General features: G+C 62.9%; 1 protein-coding gene across 12 annotated transcripts in view; it reads left to right on the forward strand.

The window, feature by feature from the left end:
• Positions 1 to 15,388, forward strand: part of ADGRB2 (adhesion G protein-coupled receptor B2) — an 80,884-nt gene extending 65,496 nt beyond the window's left edge. For 3 of the 12 annotated variants that reach the window (XM_061449760.1, XM_061449761.1, XM_061449753.1), the window contains exons 3-32: positions 150 to 233; positions 1,298 to 1,462; positions 2,510 to 2,674; positions 3,682 to 3,846; positions 4,819 to 4,983; positions 5,058 to 5,159; positions 5,263 to 5,369; positions 5,735 to 5,929; positions 6,013 to 6,081; positions 6,157 to 6,265; positions 6,340 to 6,486; positions 6,967 to 7,042; positions 7,112 to 7,214; positions 7,418 to 7,461; positions 8,293 to 8,419; positions 8,937 to 9,040; positions 9,263 to 9,365; positions 9,631 to 9,781; positions 10,012 to 10,081; positions 10,212 to 10,278; positions 10,391 to 10,476; positions 11,128 to 11,226; positions 12,008 to 12,179; positions 12,257 to 12,352; positions 12,959 to 12,998; positions 13,112 to 13,755; positions 14,028 to 14,063; positions 14,345 to 14,449; positions 14,579 to 14,632; positions 14,762 to 15,388. In XM_061449760.1, coding sequence (XP_061305744.1) covers positions 150 to 233; positions 1,298 to 1,462; positions 2,510 to 2,674; positions 3,682 to 3,846; positions 4,819 to 4,983; positions 5,058 to 5,159; positions 5,263 to 5,369; positions 5,735 to 5,929; positions 6,013 to 6,081; positions 6,157 to 6,265; positions 6,340 to 6,486; positions 6,967 to 7,042; positions 7,112 to 7,214; positions 7,418 to 7,461; positions 8,293 to 8,419; positions 8,937 to 9,040; positions 9,263 to 9,365; positions 9,631 to 9,781; positions 10,012 to 10,081; positions 10,212 to 10,278; positions 10,391 to 10,476; positions 11,128 to 11,226; positions 12,008 to 12,179; positions 12,257 to 12,352; positions 12,959 to 12,998; positions 13,112 to 13,755; positions 14,028 to 14,063; positions 14,345 to 14,449; positions 14,579 to 14,632; positions 14,762 to 14,956 — 3,845 coding nt within the window. In that variant the 3' untranslated portion in view covers positions 14,957 to 15,388. Of the gene's footprint in view, positions 1 to 149; positions 234 to 1,297; positions 1,463 to 2,509; positions 2,675 to 3,681; positions 3,847 to 4,818; positions 4,984 to 5,057; positions 5,160 to 5,262; positions 5,370 to 5,734; positions 5,930 to 6,012; positions 6,082 to 6,156; positions 6,266 to 6,339; positions 6,487 to 6,966; positions 7,043 to 7,111; positions 7,215 to 7,417; positions 7,462 to 8,292; positions 8,420 to 8,936; positions 9,041 to 9,262; positions 9,366 to 9,630; positions 9,782 to 10,011; positions 10,082 to 10,211; positions 10,279 to 10,390; positions 10,477 to 11,127; positions 11,227 to 12,007; positions 12,180 to 12,256; positions 12,353 to 12,958; positions 12,999 to 13,111; positions 13,756 to 14,027; positions 14,064 to 14,344; positions 14,450 to 14,578; positions 14,633 to 14,761 lie in introns of those variants that run through there. The other 9 variants (XM_061449754.1, XM_061449755.1, XM_061449756.1 and 6 more) reach the window with 9 other exon arrangements.
• Positions 15,389 to 19,203: the final 3,815 nt, after the last annotated feature.

A 19,203-nucleotide genomic window follows, 5' to 3' on the forward strand; every position in this document is an offset into this window, starting at 1 on the left:
CGTCTCTTGCCCTTGGGGATGCCACACGGTGCTCAGTGTGGGTCAGGCATCCCTATATCCCTCTGCAATGTCCCTTAACCCACTGTGGCCTGTCCCCATCCTCATCTCCATCCCCTGCCTGCTCTCACAGGAACACTTCTCTCTTCCAGGCAATGCAGTTGAGGAGAACCAGAAAGTGAAAACCCAGTGGCCACGGTCAGCAGATGAGCCGGGTGTCTACATGGCCCAGACAGGTACCAGCGCAGCCCCAGCACAGCACACTGGTGGCAATAGGCTTGGTAGCCAGTGGTGATGGAGGTGGAGTGGTGATGGAGGTGGAGTGACTCCCTTTGCTTCCTGCCTGCAGAGTGACTTGATTTGCTCCACTGATATGGTTTTCCTTTACGCCTTCCTCTGAGGCTTGTAAAGCAAAGGACAAAAATCCATTATTAATTGTTTCGTTCAAATGTATTTATTTGGCAAATCCATCGGGGTCACCTGAGCGTGCTGTGTTGTCCGTCCGTCCCCCCCCCCCGCCACCTTGATTTATGGTCGGAGGGCTCAGAGGTGAGCACAAGATGGATTCTCCAGCACTCCGAGGGCTGTGCTCCATGTGCCTGGCGTGCAGATCTCCTCCTGGCCACACTCAGGTGCTCAAAGGGGTCCTGCCCCCCTGGGATCTGTGTGGGGTGACCCCAGTGGTGACCCAGTCCAGCCCCAGTGTCCCTGTATGACACAGAGCACTGTCACCTCCATGGGAGCCCTGCATCCTGCCTGTCTCCAGGACAAATTATCCCCTTCAGAGCCCTCCTCTGTGTATTCCTTTTTAATTTAAACTGATGGCCTTTTCTTCTGGCCTGTCCAATAGCTTCAGAGACACCATCAAGCTTAATAAGAGCCAGGTGGTTGTAAATGTCAGTGCTGTGCCTGGGTGGGGAGAGGGAACTGCACCGGGCTGCCCTGGTTTGGTGCTGTCCCTCATGTGGGGCATGATCCTGTGCCCTGACCCCTTCTCCACATGCAGCTGGTCCTAGGTCTGAGGGTGGCCCAGGCTCCTTCACCTTCCTTATGTCCTCAGTGCTGTTGTCACCATGTCCTTGTGCTCACGGGTGCTGCCTGGATCAAGGCCAGGCTGGACACAGGGGCTTGGAGCAAGCTGCTCTAGTGGAAGGTGTCCCTGCCCGTGGCAAGGGTTGGAGCTGGAGGAGCTTTAAGTTCTCTCTGACCCAAACTGTTCCATTATTCTATGATCCCATGACCCTCCCCAGCCCCTCTCTGTCTCTCAGGTTCCGTGTCTCTCTCTCCCTGTCTCCCACAGGGGATCCAGCAGCAGAGGAATGGTCCCAATGGAGCGTCTGCTCCCTGACGTGCGGGCAGGGCTCCCAGGTACGGACACGCTCCTGCGTCTCCTCGCCCTACGGGACGCTGTGCAGTGGGCTCCTCCGGGAGACACGGACCTGCAATAACACAGCCACATGCCCAGGTACGGGGGGCACGGGGGCCCCAGGGGCGTGCCCAGCACTGGCTGGGGACAGTGGGGGTGTCACTGGGGGTGCTGGGATGGGTGAGGAGGGTGTCTCTGCGTGGCAGCACTGTCGTGGAAGCAGATGCTGCCCATCCCATGCTGGGCTGCTCCCAGACATCCCCCCATCATCTCGCCTTCCCAGCTGTCCCAGCTCTTGGGAATCCAATGGGGAGCAAGCGAGCCTGGAATGGGTGCCGCCGTGCCGGGGCGTTTGCCTTGGGAGCAGCTCAGCCGGTGACCCCTCTCCATCCTGGGAAACTCAGGGAGTCTCCATGCTTTGTGCTGGAGAAGCCAGGGCTGGAGCCTGCGCCAGGAGACTCGGGGTGGTGTTGGGGTCCCCAACCATGTAGGGCAGAAGGGGGATGAGCTGCTTGGTGCATTGAGGCAGGTTGTAGGCAAGGAGCAGGCAGGATGCCTGGGGGCTCACTGGGCCATGTACTGGTCTGTCTGTCCATGGTGGTGTCTGTGTGTCTTGTGTGGGACGCTGGCAGTGTGGGATGTCCTGTCTGAGCCTAGGATGTTCTGGGGACTTTGCACCACCAAAACACACTCCCTTCCATACTGGGGAGCACAGCCCTGTCCTGGCATTCCAGGGGGATCACAGCTCGTGCAGGAACATCCTTTAAGATGTGTATGTGCCACGTGGGTCCCCGCTCCCCGATTTCCCATGGGTGCTATGCGTGAGGAGCCATGCCTGGTGCGGTGCTGTGGGTTGGGGTGGTCCGTGCTGTGCGTGGATGTGGGGATTCATGTGCGCCGGGGCCAGGACATGAACGGCAGGCCGGAGCAGGGCAGGGAGCGGCAGCGGCACCGCTGCCTGCTTGGGGCCCTCAGGGTTCAGGCTCAGGCGTGATGATGGGCAGGAGGTGCCAGTGGAACCGTGCCAGGCTCCTCCATGGAGCCCTGGACACAAGGGGTCTGCCATGGGCAGGACCGCGGCGGCATGAGGAGGCGGCGGGCGCCCCGGGCCGGGGGCTGCGGCGATGGCTCTGTGCTGTGTTGCAGTTCACGGCGCATGGGAGGAGTGGTCCCCGTGGAGCCTGTGCTCGGTGACCTGCGGGCGAGGGGCCAGGACCAGGACGCGGCGGTGCGTGGCCCCGCGGCGCGGAGGGAAAGCCTGCGAGGGCCCCGAGCTGCAGGCCAAGCCCTGCAATATCGCGAGCTGCCAGGGTCAGTACCTCCTCCCCCTGCTCCTCCTTCCCCTGGGAATGCCAGGACACAGCTCCCGGCACGGGGCTGCGGCGCTGCGAGGGACGGGTGGCACCCACGAAGACCGGGGACAGCCCGTGAGCACATGGGTGCTGTGACATGGGCGCACCCTCCGTTCCCTGCTGGAAACCTGGCTGCAGATCCAGCTCTGTCGGCCGTGCCAAGGCGCTTGAGGGCCTGCTGCAGGCAGGCAGGACCAGGCTGGGGACCATGGAGGAGCTGGCTCCTCCCCTGCCCATTGCTGACTGCTCCCTGTGGCCGGCGCAGTGCTGGCACCAGTGTGACAATGGGGACATCGTGGGTAGGCGGCCGGAGGTGGCAAAGGGGGTCGGTTTCAAGGTCTGTCTGTGTGTGGTGCGGCATCTTCATCCCTTCCTCCTGTGTGCCCGGAGAGGCTGTGGTGGTGGCCGTGGGGTTTCTGTTGTGATTGGACAGAGATGATGCCGTGTCAGGCATGGACCCCACACGTGGTGTGGAGATGCTGGTGGGCAGCTGGGAGCCGGAGAGAGGTCAGGAGCTATGGGGTGCATGGGGTGCACCCCATGTGCAGCAGCTCCACCAGGGAGCTACCACTATGGCACATGGAGATGCTGCTGGAGTGATGGAAGCTCACAGCAGCTCCTTCCCCTCCTGCCCTGCCACTTAGAGCAACTGGTTTGGTGGGGAGTGATGCCAGGGCTACTGGTTTTTGGGGTCGGCGATGGCAGGGTCCCTGGAATGCGGCCATGCAACAAAGCTGGGTGCTGCGGTGCTGCAGGCGCAGCGCTCAGGATGCTGAGGGGGCCAGTCCTGGTGACGGTCCCCGCGCAGGGCAGGATCCGGTGCTGGCCATTGGGGGCAGCACGGGAGGAGCCGGCACGTCCGTAGGTTGGACCCGTTGCACAGAGAGCCCGGTGTGGGTCACGGGGAGCCGTGGCCGAGAGGCCGCCGGCCGGTGGGGGCTGACGCCGCTCTCCTTGTCCCCGCAGTGGAAGGGCAGTGGCTGGAGTGGGGCGCCTGGAGCCGCTGCTCCGTCACCTGCGCCAACGGCACGCAGCAGCGGACGCGCAAGTGCAGCGTCTCGGCACACGGCTGGGCCGAGTGCCACGGGGCACACGCCGACGCACGGGAGTGCTCCAACCCCACCTGTCCCAGTAAGGCCCCGCGCGGTGGAGGGAGCGGGAGGGGAGGCCACGCGTGCCAATGGCACAGCACATCAGTGCACGGCACATCAGTGCACGGCACATCAGTGCACGGCACATTAGTTCACACCAACTCAGTGCACAGCACCTCAGTGCACAGCACCTCAGTGCACACCACATCAGTGCATGACACATCGGTGCTCTGCACACGGTGCACACCACGTCAGTGCGTGGCACATCAGTGCACATCACGTCAGAGCACACTACTTCATTGCACACCACATCACTGCACACCACTTCATTGCACACCATGTCAGTGCACATGGTCCAGCCTTTCATCTGCTGCAATGTCACCACTGGTGACATGAGGATGCAGATTTGGGAGTAGGGGAGCAGGAGCCAAAGGGTGGTGCCAGAGATCAGCAGCCACCCTTCCTCGTACCAGCTGAACCCACTGGGCATGGAGGCAGGGATTCACCCTGTGCCCTCACCCCTGTGTCACGCTGGGGGCACCCGTTGGTGCTAGGTGGCTACAGGTACTGGCGTGCTTTGGGTGTGCAAACATGTTCGAGTTCTTGTGTGCACACATGGGGCTGGCTCTGGGGATGGAGGGACAGCAGGCAGGGGGTAGGCAGGCCAAAGGATGGATTCTGTTCTCATCATGTCCTTCAACCTCATCTTCATCTTGTCCTTTGAGCCCTTGGCATTGGTCGCAGTCGCGGAGAGGGGTGGTTGCTGTGCCATGGCCACCACAGCAGCCGGAGCAGGGATTTGGCTCTGCCATGCACCCAAGGAGGCCCTTGGGCTGCTGGCACGGGTAGTGTCTACAGGAGATTTCAATCACTGATCCATGGATTTCATACCCAGAGGGGCTTTTGATCCATGGCATGGGGGCAGCTGTAGCTGGTGCCTGCCCCGTCTCCATCCCTCTGGTGCCACTTCCCATGCTGAGCCAGGTGTCCCATGGTCTCCCCATCCCCACAGCAGACAGCAAGTGGGGCCCCTGGAACCACTGGAGCCTCTGCTCCAAGACCTGCGACACGGGCTGGCAGCGGCGCTTCCGCATGTGCGAAGGCACGGGCATGCAGGGCTACCCCTGCGAGGGCTCTGGCGAGGAGGTGAAGACCTGCAACGAGAAGAAGTGCCCAGGTAGGGACATCCCCACCCCAGTGCCCATCACCCTGCATCCAGCCTACCTCTGACCCCCTGTTCTCACCCCCCAGCCTACCATGAGATGTGCAAGGACGAGAACGTGATGCTGATGACCTGGAAGAAAACGGCTGCAGGGGAGATCATCTACAACAAGTGTCCCCCCAATGCCACGGGTGAGGGGTGCAGGGCAGGCGGTGACGGGTGGCACCAAGGGTCCTCGCCCACCCTCAGTGTGCCGGTTCCTGCACCAGCTCCAAACCTGGTTGTCCCACACAGGGTCTGCCAGCCGCCGGTGCCTGCTGAGCCCCCATGGTGTTGCCTACTGGGGCGTCCCCAGCTTCGCCCGCTGCATCTCCCGCGAGTACCGATACTTGCATCTCTCAGTAGGTGCTCGCTCTGGCGTGGACCCTCCTTACCATCCTCTTCCCCTCCCCAGCACTGGGGATCTGCCCCATCCCTGGGCAACCCTGGCTGGCCACCACATGGGGAAACTGAGGCAGGGCCCCCCAGCCAGGGCTGGGAAACGGGACCCCATCCTAGAGCCAGAGGTCCAGGCTGTGCTCCTGTGTCCTTTGGATATCAGGATGGGAAGGATCCCCAACACCCCCATATCCTGCTGCTACCCTAAGTAGTGCAATTAGCCCTGCAGCGCCCACCCTTCCTGGGCTCTGAGCTTGGTGAGGAGCTTGGGGACACTGCTGAGGGTGCTGGTGGCCAATTGACACCGGTGTCCTCCCCCTTGTACAAGCTGCGGGAGCATCTGGCCAAGGGGCAGCGGGTGCTGGCAGGCGAGGGCATGTCGCAGGTGGTGCGGAGCTTGCTGGAGCTCATGGCCCGCAAGACCTACTACAGCGGGGACCTGCTGTTCTCCGTGGAGATCCTGCGCAACGTCACCGACACCTTCAAGAGGGCCACATACATCCCGTCCTCTGAGGACGTGCAGGTAGCGGGGCTGGGGACGGCGAGGGACAGCCCTGGGAGGTGGTCGGTGCCCAGCCCCGGTCCCGCTGAGCCCCGGCCCTGCAGCGCTTCTTCCAGGTGGTGAGTTACATGGTGGATGCGGAGAACCGGGACAAGTGGGAGGATGCGCAGCAGGTCAGTGGAGCCGGGCACGGGCACGGGCGGCTGGGGCGCAGCCGGCGCATCCCCACCACAGCCCCTCGCCCGCAGGTCTCGCCTGGCTCCGTGCACCTCATGAAGGTGGTGGAGGACTTCATCCATCTGGTGGGGGATGCGCTGAAGGCTTTCCAGAGCAACCTCATCGTCACTGACAACCTGGGTGAGCACCAGGGAGGGGCACTGGGCTCAGTGAGGGCAGGAGGCTGGGTGCTGACATCTGCTCTGCCCCTGCAGTGATCAGCATCCAGCGGGAGCCCGTCACCGCTGTCTCCAGTGACATCAACTTCCCGATGAAGGGGCGCCGGGGCATGAAGGATTGGGCCCGCAGCTCCGAGGACAAGCTCTTCATCCCCAGGGAGGTGCTCAGCCTCGCCTCTGCCGGTGAGCCAGCACGCAGCACATGCGCGTGAATGTGTGCAAGTGAGCATGCACGTGAGGGCGCACATCTGCTGCTCTGCACGCATGTACATGTGCATGGGCACGCACGTGTGTGTGCGCATCTGGGACTCTGCATGCATGTACATGTGTATGACCATGCACATGTGAGTGCACATCTGGGGTCTGCACATGCATGTGCATGGAGCATGCATGTGTAGTGACGTGCACATTCACACACATGTGAGAAAGCATGTCTGGGACCGTGGATGTATGTGCCTGTGAACATGTGCGGGCTGGCACGTCTGGGGCTGCGTGTGTGTAGCGGCACACCTGGGAGTACACGTGTGTGCCCGTGTGGGCCGTGTGTGTGTCGGGGAGGGGTTCCCTGTGTCTTCCCGCGTGCTGTCACGTGTGCCCATGTGCTGGATGAGCCCCCGCGTGCGCTGGGCTCACGGCGCCGCTCTCCCTGTGCCGCCCCTGCAGAAGCGGATGAATCGTCCCACTTCGTCATCGGGGCCGTGCTGTTCCGCACGCTGGGGCTGATCCTGCCTGCGCCCAGGTGAGTGCGCTGCCCGCTGGGCCTGCACCTGTCCCCATCCCTGTGACAGCCCCTGCTGCCCCCCCGCAGGACGCCCCTGGCCGTCACCTCCAAGGTGCTCATGGTGACCGTGCGCCCTCCGACCAAGCCCGCTGAGCCCCTCGTGCTGGTGGAGCTGTCCCACATCATCAACGTGAGTGTCCCCAGCCCCGCACTGTCACCTCGTGCTCCCACGTGGGTCCCACCAGCCCCATCCCCAGGCAGAAGCCAGCAGCTCCTCCACGGTGGGGATGTGCCAGTGCTGGGGGAGCCGGGCAGGTCCCCATGGACCAAATACCCCTCTGGGGATAGGAGAAGGGCAGGGGGTGAAGTTCTGACCCACCCCTCTGTCCACAGGGAACGTCCCACCCGCAGTGCGTCACCTGGGACTACTCAAGGACGTGAGTGGAGACAGGGACATCGCTGGGTGATAGGTGCTGGTGGGAGGGATGGGGAGCAGGGCCGGTCCCTCACTGGGGTGAACTGGGATGGCTGCGCCGTGGCACTGATGCTGCCAGCCTGCCAGATGCAATTGTGAGCACGGAGCCCGGTGCCGTGGCAGCAGCGAGGGAAAGTAGGGCATGGGGAGGGGGCCAGGCTCCCGTGGGGGCTCTGCCCCCCAGGGCACTGGCTCCAGCGCAGCTCCAGCACTGACAGGGTGGGATAGGTTGTGGTGAGTGCGGTCGGTCTCAGCCTGGCCCTGGGTGGGTTGAGCTGCGTTCCCAGCTGTCCCACAGGCCCAGTTCCCAGATTCTCTGCCTTGCTGGGAGCCATGGCTGCTCTCCCTGTGCATGGCCAGTGTCACCACGGGGCACCCAGGCCCCTCCACTGGGGGTTCCCATGGGGGGTGTACCCAGGCGGCTCTGGCTTTGGGGCAGCACATCTCTGTTGTGAGCCATGGGGGCTCCTGCCCTGGTGCTGCCTCATCCCTATCCATCCCCACCACCCCTCCTCCTGGGCCTGTCCCCCCCTTTCTGTGGTGTCCCCCTCCACCCAGAACTGTTTGGGATGATTAAAAATGAAGCCTTCACATTGCACAGCTCCGTGATGATCAGAACCAGGGTGGGCAGGGCAGCGAGGGGGGGATTAACCTGGCCCCTGGCAGTGACCCCTCCATCCACCACCCCCTAGGCAGGGCCAGCAATGGGTTAAGTCTGGAGAGGCCGAGGGGCTGCGCCTGTGTTTGATCATTTCAAACTGCTCCCCCTCACTCTCCCTGTCCCATTAATCAGGGATGCTGGCTTGGGAAACTGGGACACGGAGAGCTGCCAAACCCTGGAGACCCTTCCGGCGCACACCAAGTGCCAGTGCCGCCAGCTCGCCACCTTTGCGGTCCTTGCCCAGCTGCCCAGAGACCTGGTAGGGGACTGGGATGAGCCTTCTGGGAACATGGGCTGTGGATGGGGGGTGATCCCCGGGCTGTGGGGCCTCGCCAAGTTGGGGGTCCCAAAGGAGGATGGCGATAGGCAGGGTGCTGCCTGAAGGCATCCTGGTGGATGGGGTGGGCACTGGAGGGCAGGGGGGTGTCCTTCATAACCCATGGGAAGGACCCCAGCCCCCTGGCACCCCAAGGATGGGCTCATGTGGGCACGGGGCTGTTGTGGTCTATAGCGCTCCATGCGGGGCATTGCTGTGTGCCAGGAGGGGAGGGGCAGGCCTGGCCGCAGCATCCCCCCATCCCATTGCTATTCCACCTGCATCCTGCGTCGGCATGGAGATGGGCATGGGTCCCTGGGAAGCCGCCTTAGCTGCAATGCCACCAACCCCCCGGCACCCGGGGGTCCCCAACCAGGGGGGTGAAGGGGCCCAGTGGTGCACAGGGAGCAGCTATGGGGGCGCCAGGCTCAACCATGGCCCCCTCCCTGTTCCACGCCAGGCCATGGACTCCTCGAGTACCCCATCCGTGCCGCTGATGATCGGCTGTGCTGTGTCCTGCATGGCCCTGCTGACACTGCTGGTGATCTACGCTGCCTTCTGGAGGTGACACAGGGACAGAGGGGAACCTGGGGGGCACATGGGGTGCAAGACCATGGGGGAAGGGGGTGACAAAAGGGGGGCACAGCATGAACAAAGGCTCAGCACCAATGTGATGAAATGCAGCGTGGTGGGAATGGAATAACCGTAGCAGCAGCTGGGCTACCTGGCACTGCCCCTGGTGTGGGACAGGCTGGTGCCCCAGCCCCATGCTGCTCCTGCCCGCAGGTTCATCAAGTCGGAGCGCTCCATCATCCTGCTCAATTTCTGTGTGTCCATCCTGGCCTCCAACATCCTCATCCTTGTGGGGCAGTCCCAGATGCTCAGCAAGGTGGGTGCCAGCACTGTGCCCCCTTCATGGGCGTCCCTAGGTGGGCGCAGGGGCTGCAGTGGGGTCTGAGCCTTCTTCTCCTGGCCGGTCTTCTCATCCCTGCTGGCTCCCAGCATCAGATTGGATTTGGATTAACTCAATCTCAGGATTAAATCCTTTGTGCCCATGGCTTTGACACAAACCTTGCCGGGGTTAGGGAATTTAAGCACCACGTGGCTGCGGTGTTGCCGTGATGCCTCCCCTTGATGTACCCACATCCCCGCAGGGTGTGTGCACCATGACAGCCGCCTTCCTTCACTTCTTCTTCCTCTCGTCCTTCTGCTGGGTGCTGACGGAGGCCTGGCAGTCCTACCTGGCAGTGATCGGCCGGATCCGGACACGCCTGGTCAGGAAACGCTTCCTGTGCTTGGGATGGGGTAAGAGCATGGCAGGGTTGGTCCCGATGGGCAGAGGGGAGGCACTGCAGGGTTGTCAGGAGGGGAAACTGAGGCGCAGTGGAGGAAAGCAGACCCTGGTGTCTTGGCTCCTCTGAGCACCCAGACCATGGAGGGCTGACAAAAAGGCCCCATCCCCATTCACGGGGGTGATGCTGGGGGGTAACAGGGCTGCCACCCCCTGCAGCTGCAGCCTCATCTCCCCTCTTCAGGGTTGCCAGCCCTCGTGGTCGCAGTCTCTGTTGGCTTCACACGGACCAAAGGCTACGGAACAGCAAGCTAGTACGTGGGGGCAGGGGGACATAAGGCTGGGCATGGGATCGCCCTGGGCTGGAAGCAGTGCTGGGAGCAGGAGATGGGGACCCGGATGGTCCCATCTCCACCAGCCCCTGACACAGCACAATCCCTGCAGCTGCTGGCTCTCGCTGGAGGGCGGTTTGCTCTACGCCTTCGTGGGACCCGCTGCTGTCATCGTGCTGGTGAGCTGACCCCGAGCCTGAGACCCCCAAACCCCACCCCGGTGCGTGGTGGGTGCCAGCCCTGCCTCGCCGAGGGCTCCATGCCCTAATCCCGGCGCCGCTCTCGCCCAAGGTGAACATGCTGGTGGGCATCATCGTGTTCAACAAGCTCATGTCCCGCGATGGCATTTCAGATAAGTCCAAAAAGCAGCGAGCTGGGTAAGTGCCCTGCGCCCGCGGGGCTGTCCCGGGGCTGCCGCGGTGCTCCCGGCCCTGCCGCAGGGCACGGCAAGGGGTGTCCGGCAGCAGCGTGCCGAGCACGGGGCACACTTCACTCCAGCAGCGGGTGGTGGGAGCCAAGCATGGGGCAGCCACAGCCCCTTGTTGCAGGCTGCTGGTGGGGGGAGGTCACCCCAGCACCTTCCCCTGGGGAAGGGGGAGCCGCACTCTGCGGAGCCCATTCCCTGCTGCCAGCGGAGGGGGCTGAGCCCTGCCTGCCCCATCCCGCCACCGCTCATCATTAACAACTGCTGCTTCCCTCAACTAACCCGACTCTTCTCTCTCTTTTTCTTCTCCCATTTGCTTTTTGCCTCTCTCCATTCCCCCTTCCCTCCCTCCCTCCATCCATCCATCCACCCATCCATTCCTCCCTCTCTCCCTCCCTCCATCCATCCATCCCTCCATCCATCCCTCCATCCATCCATCCATCCATCCATCCATCCATCCATCCATCCATCCATCCATCCATCCATCCATCCATCCCTCTATCTGTCCGTCTACCCCGCTCTCCCATGGCCTTGCTCCCCTCACCTGCATCCCCGCGTGGCCCGGTCCTGGCCGTGGGGCGCCGGGGGGATGGTGGGCTCATAGCTCCAAGCCCCCCCCCTGCGGCAACCTGCTGCTGAAATGCACCAAGTGCGGCGTGGTGTCCAGCGCGGCCATGACCTCCGCCACCGCCAGCAGTGCCATGTTAGTGCCCACCACGCGTCCCCCCCGCCCCCAGCACAGCCTTGCACCCCGGGGGGGGGGGCTGTGGGCATCGCCCTGGGTGGGGGACATGCTCTGGGTTGGGGGTCCCACGGGCAGGGTGAAGGCTGTGTGCTTGGGGCGGCCCCACCGTGGCCATCACGTCTGCATGGCATGGCTTCCCGCAGGTCACATCATCGTGAGGGCTCAGCTTCTCTTCCCTGGGGCAGTTTGGGAGTGGGGAGGGAATGAGGGGACCCATGCCATGGGGCATGGGACAGTCCTGGCCTTGGGGTGTCTCTGGGACCCTCTCCCTGGCTGGGATGTATCCAGAGGGCCAGGCTGTGACCACTGCACCCTGGTCAGTGGAGGTCCCCGGTCCCAGGGGTTAGTTGCAATAGAAGCAGCCCCAAAATTCACTGTTCAAAAAGAAATAAACCCCATTTATGCTCTTCTTGTGGCTGTGGGAGGGTGATGGTGGCCCCATGTCCCCACTCACACTGTGTGGGGACAGGGATGTGTGGCTGTGCCCCACCTGAGCTGCTTGGCAATGCTGCTGGCTCAGCCTGGGTGGGCAGAAGGAGCCCTGGCCCCCCTCACCCTAAGGCAGGCACCCAGACAGCACTTGGGGGCACCACAGAAGAGGGGTCCATGGGGGCCTGGGGGGGTGCTGGGGTTCAGTCAGCCCTGTCCACATTGCAGGGCGAGGGGTGATGCTCGAGGGGCTGTTGTGGGGCAGCCCCGGTGCAATGGGCTCACCCCAGCCCCTCTCTCCCTGCCCCAGGGCATCGCTGTGGAGCTCCTGCGTGGTCCTGCCTCTGCTGGCGCTGACCTGGATGTCGGCCGTGCTCGCCATGACCGACCGGCGCTCCATCCTCTTCCAGGTCCTCTTTGCCGTCTTCAACTCTGTCCAGGGCTTCGTCATCATCACCGTGCATGGGTTCCTGCGCCGAGAGGTGGGGTGGCCCCGGGGGTGCCAGGGCAGGGGGGGACACCCCTGGCTGCGGGGCCATGACCGGCTCTGTCCCCACAGGTCCAGGACGTGGTGAAGTGTCAGATGGGGGGGTGCAGGAGCGAGGAGAATGAAAACTCGCCCGACTCCTGCAAGAATGGGCAGGTTCAGATCCTGGTGAGTGCAGCAGTGCCGGTGTGGGATGCAGCGTGCAGTGGTGTGGGATGCAGCGTGCAGTGGTGTGGGATGCAGCGTGCAGTGGTGTGGGATGCAGCGGGCAGTGGTGTGGGATGCAGCGGGCAGTGGTGTGGGATGCAGCGGGCAGTGGTGTGGGATGCAGTGGGCCGTGGTGAGGGATGCAGCGGGCAGTGGTGAGGGATGCAGCGGGCCGTGGTGAGGGATGCAGCGGGCAGTGGTGTGGGATGCAGTGGGCAGTGGTGTGGGATGCAGCGGGCCGTGGTGAGGGATGCAGCAGGCAGTGGTGTGGGATGCAGCGGGCAGTGGTGTGGGATGCAGCGGGCCGTGGTGAGGGATGCAGCGGGCAGTGGTGTGGGATGCAGCGGGCCGTGGTATGGGATGCAGCGGGCCGTGGTGAGGGATGCAGCGGGCAGTGGTGTGGGATGCAGCGGGCAGTGGCATGGGGTGCTCACCCCACTGGGGCAGGGTCCCCCTTGCAAACTCCACTCCCCCCCATGCTGGCCAAGATGCATTCATTTCCCCGTCTCTCTCCCCATCTTTCTCTCTCCTCTGTCTCTCTCTTCCCCCATTTATGTATTTTTATAGACAGACTTTGAAAAGGACGTTGACCTGGCGTGTCAGACAGGTGAGGTGTCCCCGTCCCCTGTGCTGGGGCTGCTGTCACCATGGGACAGGGACAGGCAGATTGTGCTGGGGGTCGGACCCATGGGCTAGCTCTGACCCCACTCCCTCCCACAGTGCTGTTCAAGGAGGTGAATACCTGCAACCCTGCTACCATCACGGGCACCTTATCCCGCATCTCCCTGGATGGGGATGAAGACCCCAAGCTCAACACCACCTCAGAGGGAGGCCTGGGCTTCTCCAGCCTGCCAGGAAACATTCCTCCCTCCAGCATCCTGGTCCAGGTCCCCAAGATGACACCCAATGTGGTGGCGGGCTTGGGCGAGCTGGGGGAACCCCCGGCGCAGCAGCTGGGTCTGGAGGCACCAGGTCCCGTGTACCTGTGCACGGAGAGCAGCCTGCGGCCGCTGGAGTACGGGTGGCTGCGGGCCCCTGAGCCCCCCCGCGAGAGTGACTACATGATGCTGCCGCGCCGCACCAGCAGCCTCAAGCGTTTCCCACGGGATGAGAGCACTGAGGAAGGGGTGCCCGGCGGGACGGGGCGCCCGGCAGCTGAGGGTGATGCCTACCCCAGCTTCGTTGCGGTGGATCACGTCAATGTGAACTTGAACCAGCCCTACGGCACCGTGAAAGCTCCCTATGGCCTCCAGTTCAAGCAGCATCCCACCGTGCGGCAGATCCTGGCCTCGGAGCTGTCAGAGCGCAGCCGCACCATGCCCCGCACCGTGCCCGGCTCTGCCATGAAAGTGGGGTCCCTGGAGGTGAGTGGGGGGCTGGTGAGGAAACACACCCGGGGACGGGCTTTGGGTGAGGGTGTAGCATGCATTGCCCCCATGCTCCCTGCTCAGCATCCCACCCTCTGCATGGGGCAGCATGGTGGGTGTCTGCATGTCCCCACCTCGTCCTGGAGCTCCGTGTCCCCAGCCTAGGGACTGGCATGAGCTTCCCCCGCCACATTCTGGGCCTGCAAAGACCTTTCCCTTTTCTTCTCCATCTCCTCCCCCTGCTCCGGGCCCTGTGTGTCCCCTACCAGAGGAAGAGGTTGCGATACTCAGATCTGGACTTTGAGGTAAGCCCCACCATGGGGCTGGGTACCATCCGGGTTCTAAACCAGCTCATCCCTGGTTCCCTCTGCTTGATGCCAGCAAAGCATCAGCCAGCCTCAGAGGGGTTTACACCAGGCAATAACGAGTGTTGGCTCTTGATTAAAACACCAAGAGGGAGCATCGCAGGGGGCTCTGGGTGCCCCAGCGGGCAGGAAGGGGTCAGGGATGGGGATGGCAGTGGAGAGGATGTGCCAAGGGGCACAGGGCCATGTGGATGGCCACAGGCCCTGCTCTCACCCCACAGAAGGTGATGCACACACGGAAGCGCCACTCTGAGCTTTACCATGAGCTCAACCAGAAGTTTCACACACTGGACCGGTACCGAGCCCCGGCTGCCGGATCCTCCAAGGTGAGGCCCTGGGGACCCCAGTCTGCTCCTCTGCACCCTTCCCTCTCCCCCTGCATGCACTGGGGCTGATGGGGAAATGAGGCATCCCTGGAATGATGCTGGAGCTGAACACGGTGGGTTTTTCCACAGCGAGAAAAGCGGTGGAGCGTCTCATCGGGTGGCGGGGAGAAGAGCTTGGCCAATGTAAGTGCCTGGGCCCCATCCCACATGGGATGGAGCATGGTGGTGGTGGTTGTGCCCCTGGACAGGGTGGTGGTGGTGGGACATTGCCATGCACCTGGCTGCTTGCCGCAGCTCCCTCTTTGCCCACAGGATGCGGCCAGCCCCAAGGAGCAGCAGCTCCAGGCACCAGCAGCGCCACCGAAGCCCTGGAGCACATTCAAGGCGATGACACTGGGGTCCCTGCCCAGTGCCCAGTGGGACCGGCTGGAGCTGCGATGCGCTGACTGGGGGGGGCCCTGTGCCGGCCTGGATGTGGCCGATGGTGACTTCCAGACCGAGGTGTGAGCCCCGTGCCTGGCACCACTGTCTTGGACCAGCCAAGATGCTGCGTTTGCTCCATCATCCGCGGCGGCCAGGGGCCCTTGTGTGGCCAGAGCCATTCCCATGGGACACACCGAGCTCCCCCCGGCTGCGGCCGCCTCCTGTCCGTCCTTTGCGTGGTTTCTCCTCCTGCCACCCTCCGGATGCGGGTGCGGAGGGGACACGTGCACCCCCCTGCCCATGCTCACCCCACTGCTCACGCCTGCACCCCCCGGGGCAGGTCCGGCCGTCGAGGCCGTCGGATCCTCATTTCTTTTGTACCGGGATGTTTCTTCACGCCGTGCACCGTGTGCACGCGAGCGGCCGCCCCCGGCGCCCCGTCCCAGCCCTCCCCACCATCCCTCCCCACGGGGAAGGTGCTGTTGTTGTTGGAAATAAAAGTTCACTCTCTGTGGTGCCGTGGGGCCACGGCCTCGTGTCCAAGCGAGGGAAAGGGGGTGGCTGTCACCCTGTGGTGGCTGGTTCCCCCCACCCAGCTATCAGCATCCTGCCGAGCCCATGCCCTTGCCTTGCAAATGAGTGTCTTATCGCGGGAGCCAGGAGCGCTGAATTACATGGTAATTAATCCATGAGCAAATTAGTAACTTTAGAGGCAATTCCCGTGCAATCTGCAGAGGGATGGAACATGGAGCATCCTGGCATCAGCACAGGCGCAGCTGCCTGGGGCATGTGAATGCCAGGCTTGTGCTAGACCAAGAGCTGTGTTGGGAGAGCAGGGGCAGGACTCGAGCCTGGGGAGTGCTGGAGGAGAGGACATCCCTGCGCCGTGGCTCTCGAGGACTAATGGGGGCTCTGCTAGGGGTTGATCCATGGTGTGGCTCTCCAGCAGCTTGGCTGGACCATGGCACTGGAACCATCCTGCCATGGTGCATCATAATGCACCAGGAAGGGTTGTGATGGTTGGGACCATGTCCTGGTCATGACTATTGATCAGCACTTGTATTTTGGGTGTGCAACTTTCCCTCAGCAATGGAGCTTGTGGAAGCCATGGGATACAGCACAGGGGATGCCAGCACTGCTAGGACAGCTAAGCAAAGGATACTGCCCAGTCTGGACCAGTGGCCTCTAAGGTGCTGGTTTGCTCCTCATCTGGGCTCAGCACCCTGCAAACCTGGGATTCCCTGAGCCCTGGGTGCTGGGGGTGGGGGGCAGATGTGCTTTCCCCCACCACAGCATCAGTTTGTCCTCCAGAGCAGGCTGGGAGCCATGGAGATGTTGACTGTGAGATGGGGCATGAACTTGGGCAGGGTGATGGGGAGCATCACGGGCTGAACCTGCCTTGGGAGTGCCTGGAGCTGCCAGTACCCACCATCCCCGGGAGTAGGGGGTCTCTCCCAGGCAGCCCAGTTAAGGCTGAAACACTAATCACATAACAGCTCATCCCAACACCACCCAGTTTGGGTTTGGAGTGTGGGAAGAAGCAGGCTGGGGGGGCTGCAGCACGGTGATGAGGGCAGGGAGGAGGTGGCCGCCCTTGGGGAAGGTGAGGGAAGATGCCAAATTCTTCCTCCTCATTAGACCGTCCTCAATCACAGCAGGAAGGGGATCTCAGCCCGGCACAGCCGCCTCTTGCCCGGGGTTTGCCGGCTCTGGGCTGGTGCCAGCTCCAGTTGTGCAACAGACGCAGGAGCACGGGATGAGGGGACAGGGCTGCAGCAGGGGCTGCGACGGGGCTCATCCCATCCCCAGGGATGTTTGCCCGCTGCCATCGCCTGGCTGCTGATCTGCCAACTAACGGCAGCCGCATCCTCTTGCCCCAGTTGCCGGGAGCCCCATGCGATGGGATCCCCCCGCCCCGCACTCCGGGGGCTGGCTCCAGCTCCTTTCCCTTCCCAGCCAAGCGCAGCCGCGAGAGCAGCGTCAGGCTTTCCCGGGGCATCTGTTGGCAATTAGCAGCTTTTATCAGTCACGGAGACGCCATATGCGGTGAGGGAACGGAGCCCGGGCGAGAGGAGTAGGCTTGCGGGGGGACAAGGGGAGCCCCCAGTCCTGCGGGTCTGGGCAGTGTCTGCGGAGTGCAGACGGGTCCAAGCAGGTTGGAGAGCTCTGGAGCCATTTTCCATCCGCAGCTTCCACCCGAGCCAAGCTGCCTGCTCCCCCCCCGTGCCAAAACTGTTCCGTTTGAGGGGCGGAAATGCTGGAGAACCGGCTCTGAGGCTGCGCCGCGCCCGGCAGCGCGGGGGGACCGGAGCTCCTCCGCTTGGCTCCGCTCTTCAGCAAACTATTTCCTCCGAAAGAGGCGAAACTGCTGCTTTAACGCCGCGGAAACAAACGGGCCCTGTCAGGCTGGAAAGAATCCCCGCAGGCTCCTTCCTTCCCGGCTGAAAGCTGGAACCTGGGGGAGGGAGGGGGGATCTGTGCCTAAATCAGTGCAGGAATAAACGCTGAACCGCCGAAATCCCCGCCACAGGCATTCCCTCCTGCCCATTGCCCATGCAGCGAGGGAGAGCTGCCGTTACCATCGCCCCCGGCCCTGGAGGGGTTGAGCTCGGCGCGGGAGGTGGGAGCCCCGTGGTAACGCTTGGGGTTGGAGTCTAATTGACTCCAGCCCGAAAATTGCCGGGTTCTGCTCCGGCTTGTATTTCCTGGCATCTGGCGCCGGTGTTTCTGGGAAGAGCAGCTTGTCTCTGCTTTTTCCGTGCTGGGTCGGTGGGCAAGGGCCGCAGGATCTGGATTTTCCGTCACCCAGCTCGGCAGCATTCCAGGGAAAGCCGGCACGGGATGGAGGCAGACTGCTCCCCCCCTTAGCAGAGTGCTGGGGAGGCAGGATCCCATGTACTGGCACAAGGGAAGCAGGAGCGGAGTTTTCCACTCAGTGTTCCTGTGGCTGGCGAGGTCCCTTCATGCCACTGGACTGGGCACAACGTACCCAGGGGAGCACCCTGGCAAATGAGGGAAACTGAGGCACTGGAGGAGCAGTAGGAGGGAGGAACCCGAAGATGTCCACAGCTAGATTTGAGGGCCCAGGTTGCTGCTGGCTGTGCTGGTCTGGCTTGAGAGGAAGGGATGCGGCTGCCCTTCATCCCTGCTCTGCTGTGGGGCCAGGGCTGGGGTGTGGGACAAGGGCGGTCCTACCTATGAGGTGCTCAAACGCTGCACGGGGAGTTGTTGCTGCTGGGTGGCCACAGAGAAAAAATCAGCTCGGGATGAAAAATTGCCTAATGAACGGGAATTATGGAAGTTTCATTCTATCTCGTCCCCACTTGCTTTAATTACTCTTAATTACTGCAGCAGGAACCTTGAGGGAGGATGGAGCGCTCTGTCACAGCACCTCGGGGGCTGGCCCTGCATAAATGGCAGAGTGGAGCCGCTTGGTTTGCCCTCGACAGCTTATTTGCTGTGGGCTGAATAAATATCAGCTGTTAATTGCGGCGCCTTCATTGAGATGGATGCGTCCTGCACACACGTTTGTAAAGCTTCCGTGTAAATAGATCCATCACAGTTTGGGAGGAAGAGCAGCTGAGCAGGGGTGTGTGGTGCCGTGCGGGGCTTCCTGCAGAGGTGGGATGAAGGGATGGGGACACCCATGGGTGCTTTGCATCCCGCAGACTCGAACTTGAGTGGAGGAGTTGCTGTCCTGGGTGGGTCTGTTCCCCACCTGCTCCCTGCCCCTGCAGGGGCCCGGGATGGCTTGGGTCGCCTTGGCATGGGATGCTGGCATGGATCCGAGCAGCCAGGCACCGGGGGCAGTGGGGCAGTATTCGGGGCTGGCACATCTCTGTGGCTCCTGGTGGGAGCTGGGATGAGTGCTGGAACCAGCCAGTGCCCAGTGAAGATGGTTCAGCTCTGAGGAGTCAATGGCTCTGCTGCTGGGGACCAGGGAGGAGCCGTGGCAGAAGCAAGCAACGTTACTGCTGCAAGCAGCGATGCCAGCGGGATGATGGCAGCAGAGACCCTGAGCCCCAGCACCTTGTCCTGGGGCAGACCTTGGGGATACCAAGCCACCAAGCACTGGAGGAGCACTCCTAGGAGGACACCATCATCTCAATAGTGGTGACTATTTTGGCCAGCAGTGCCCATCCTCAGTGCCACGACCTGGGTCCGCTCTGATCCCTGGGAATGAAGAGTTGCTCCACAGGGCTGGAAGCCAGGGAATGGAACTCGGGATGGGTCCTGTCCTCCGGGCGGGGGTCCAGCCCCGGGGAGGGAGGGGGGAGACGGGTGGGAGGTGCTACAGGAGGAGGCGGCCGAGGGGAAAAAGAGGAGGAGGA

The sequence above is a fragment of the Pezoporus flaviventris genome, unplaced genomic scaffold (genome assembly GCF_033815535.1).
Source record: "Pezoporus flaviventris isolate CSIRO_AGI_PZ_B2104156 unplaced genomic scaffold, CSIRO_AGI_Pfla_v1 ptg000008l, whole genome shotgun sequence".
Taxonomy (NCBI): Eukaryota; Metazoa; Chordata; class Aves; order Psittaciformes; family Psittacidae; genus Pezoporus; species Pezoporus flaviventris.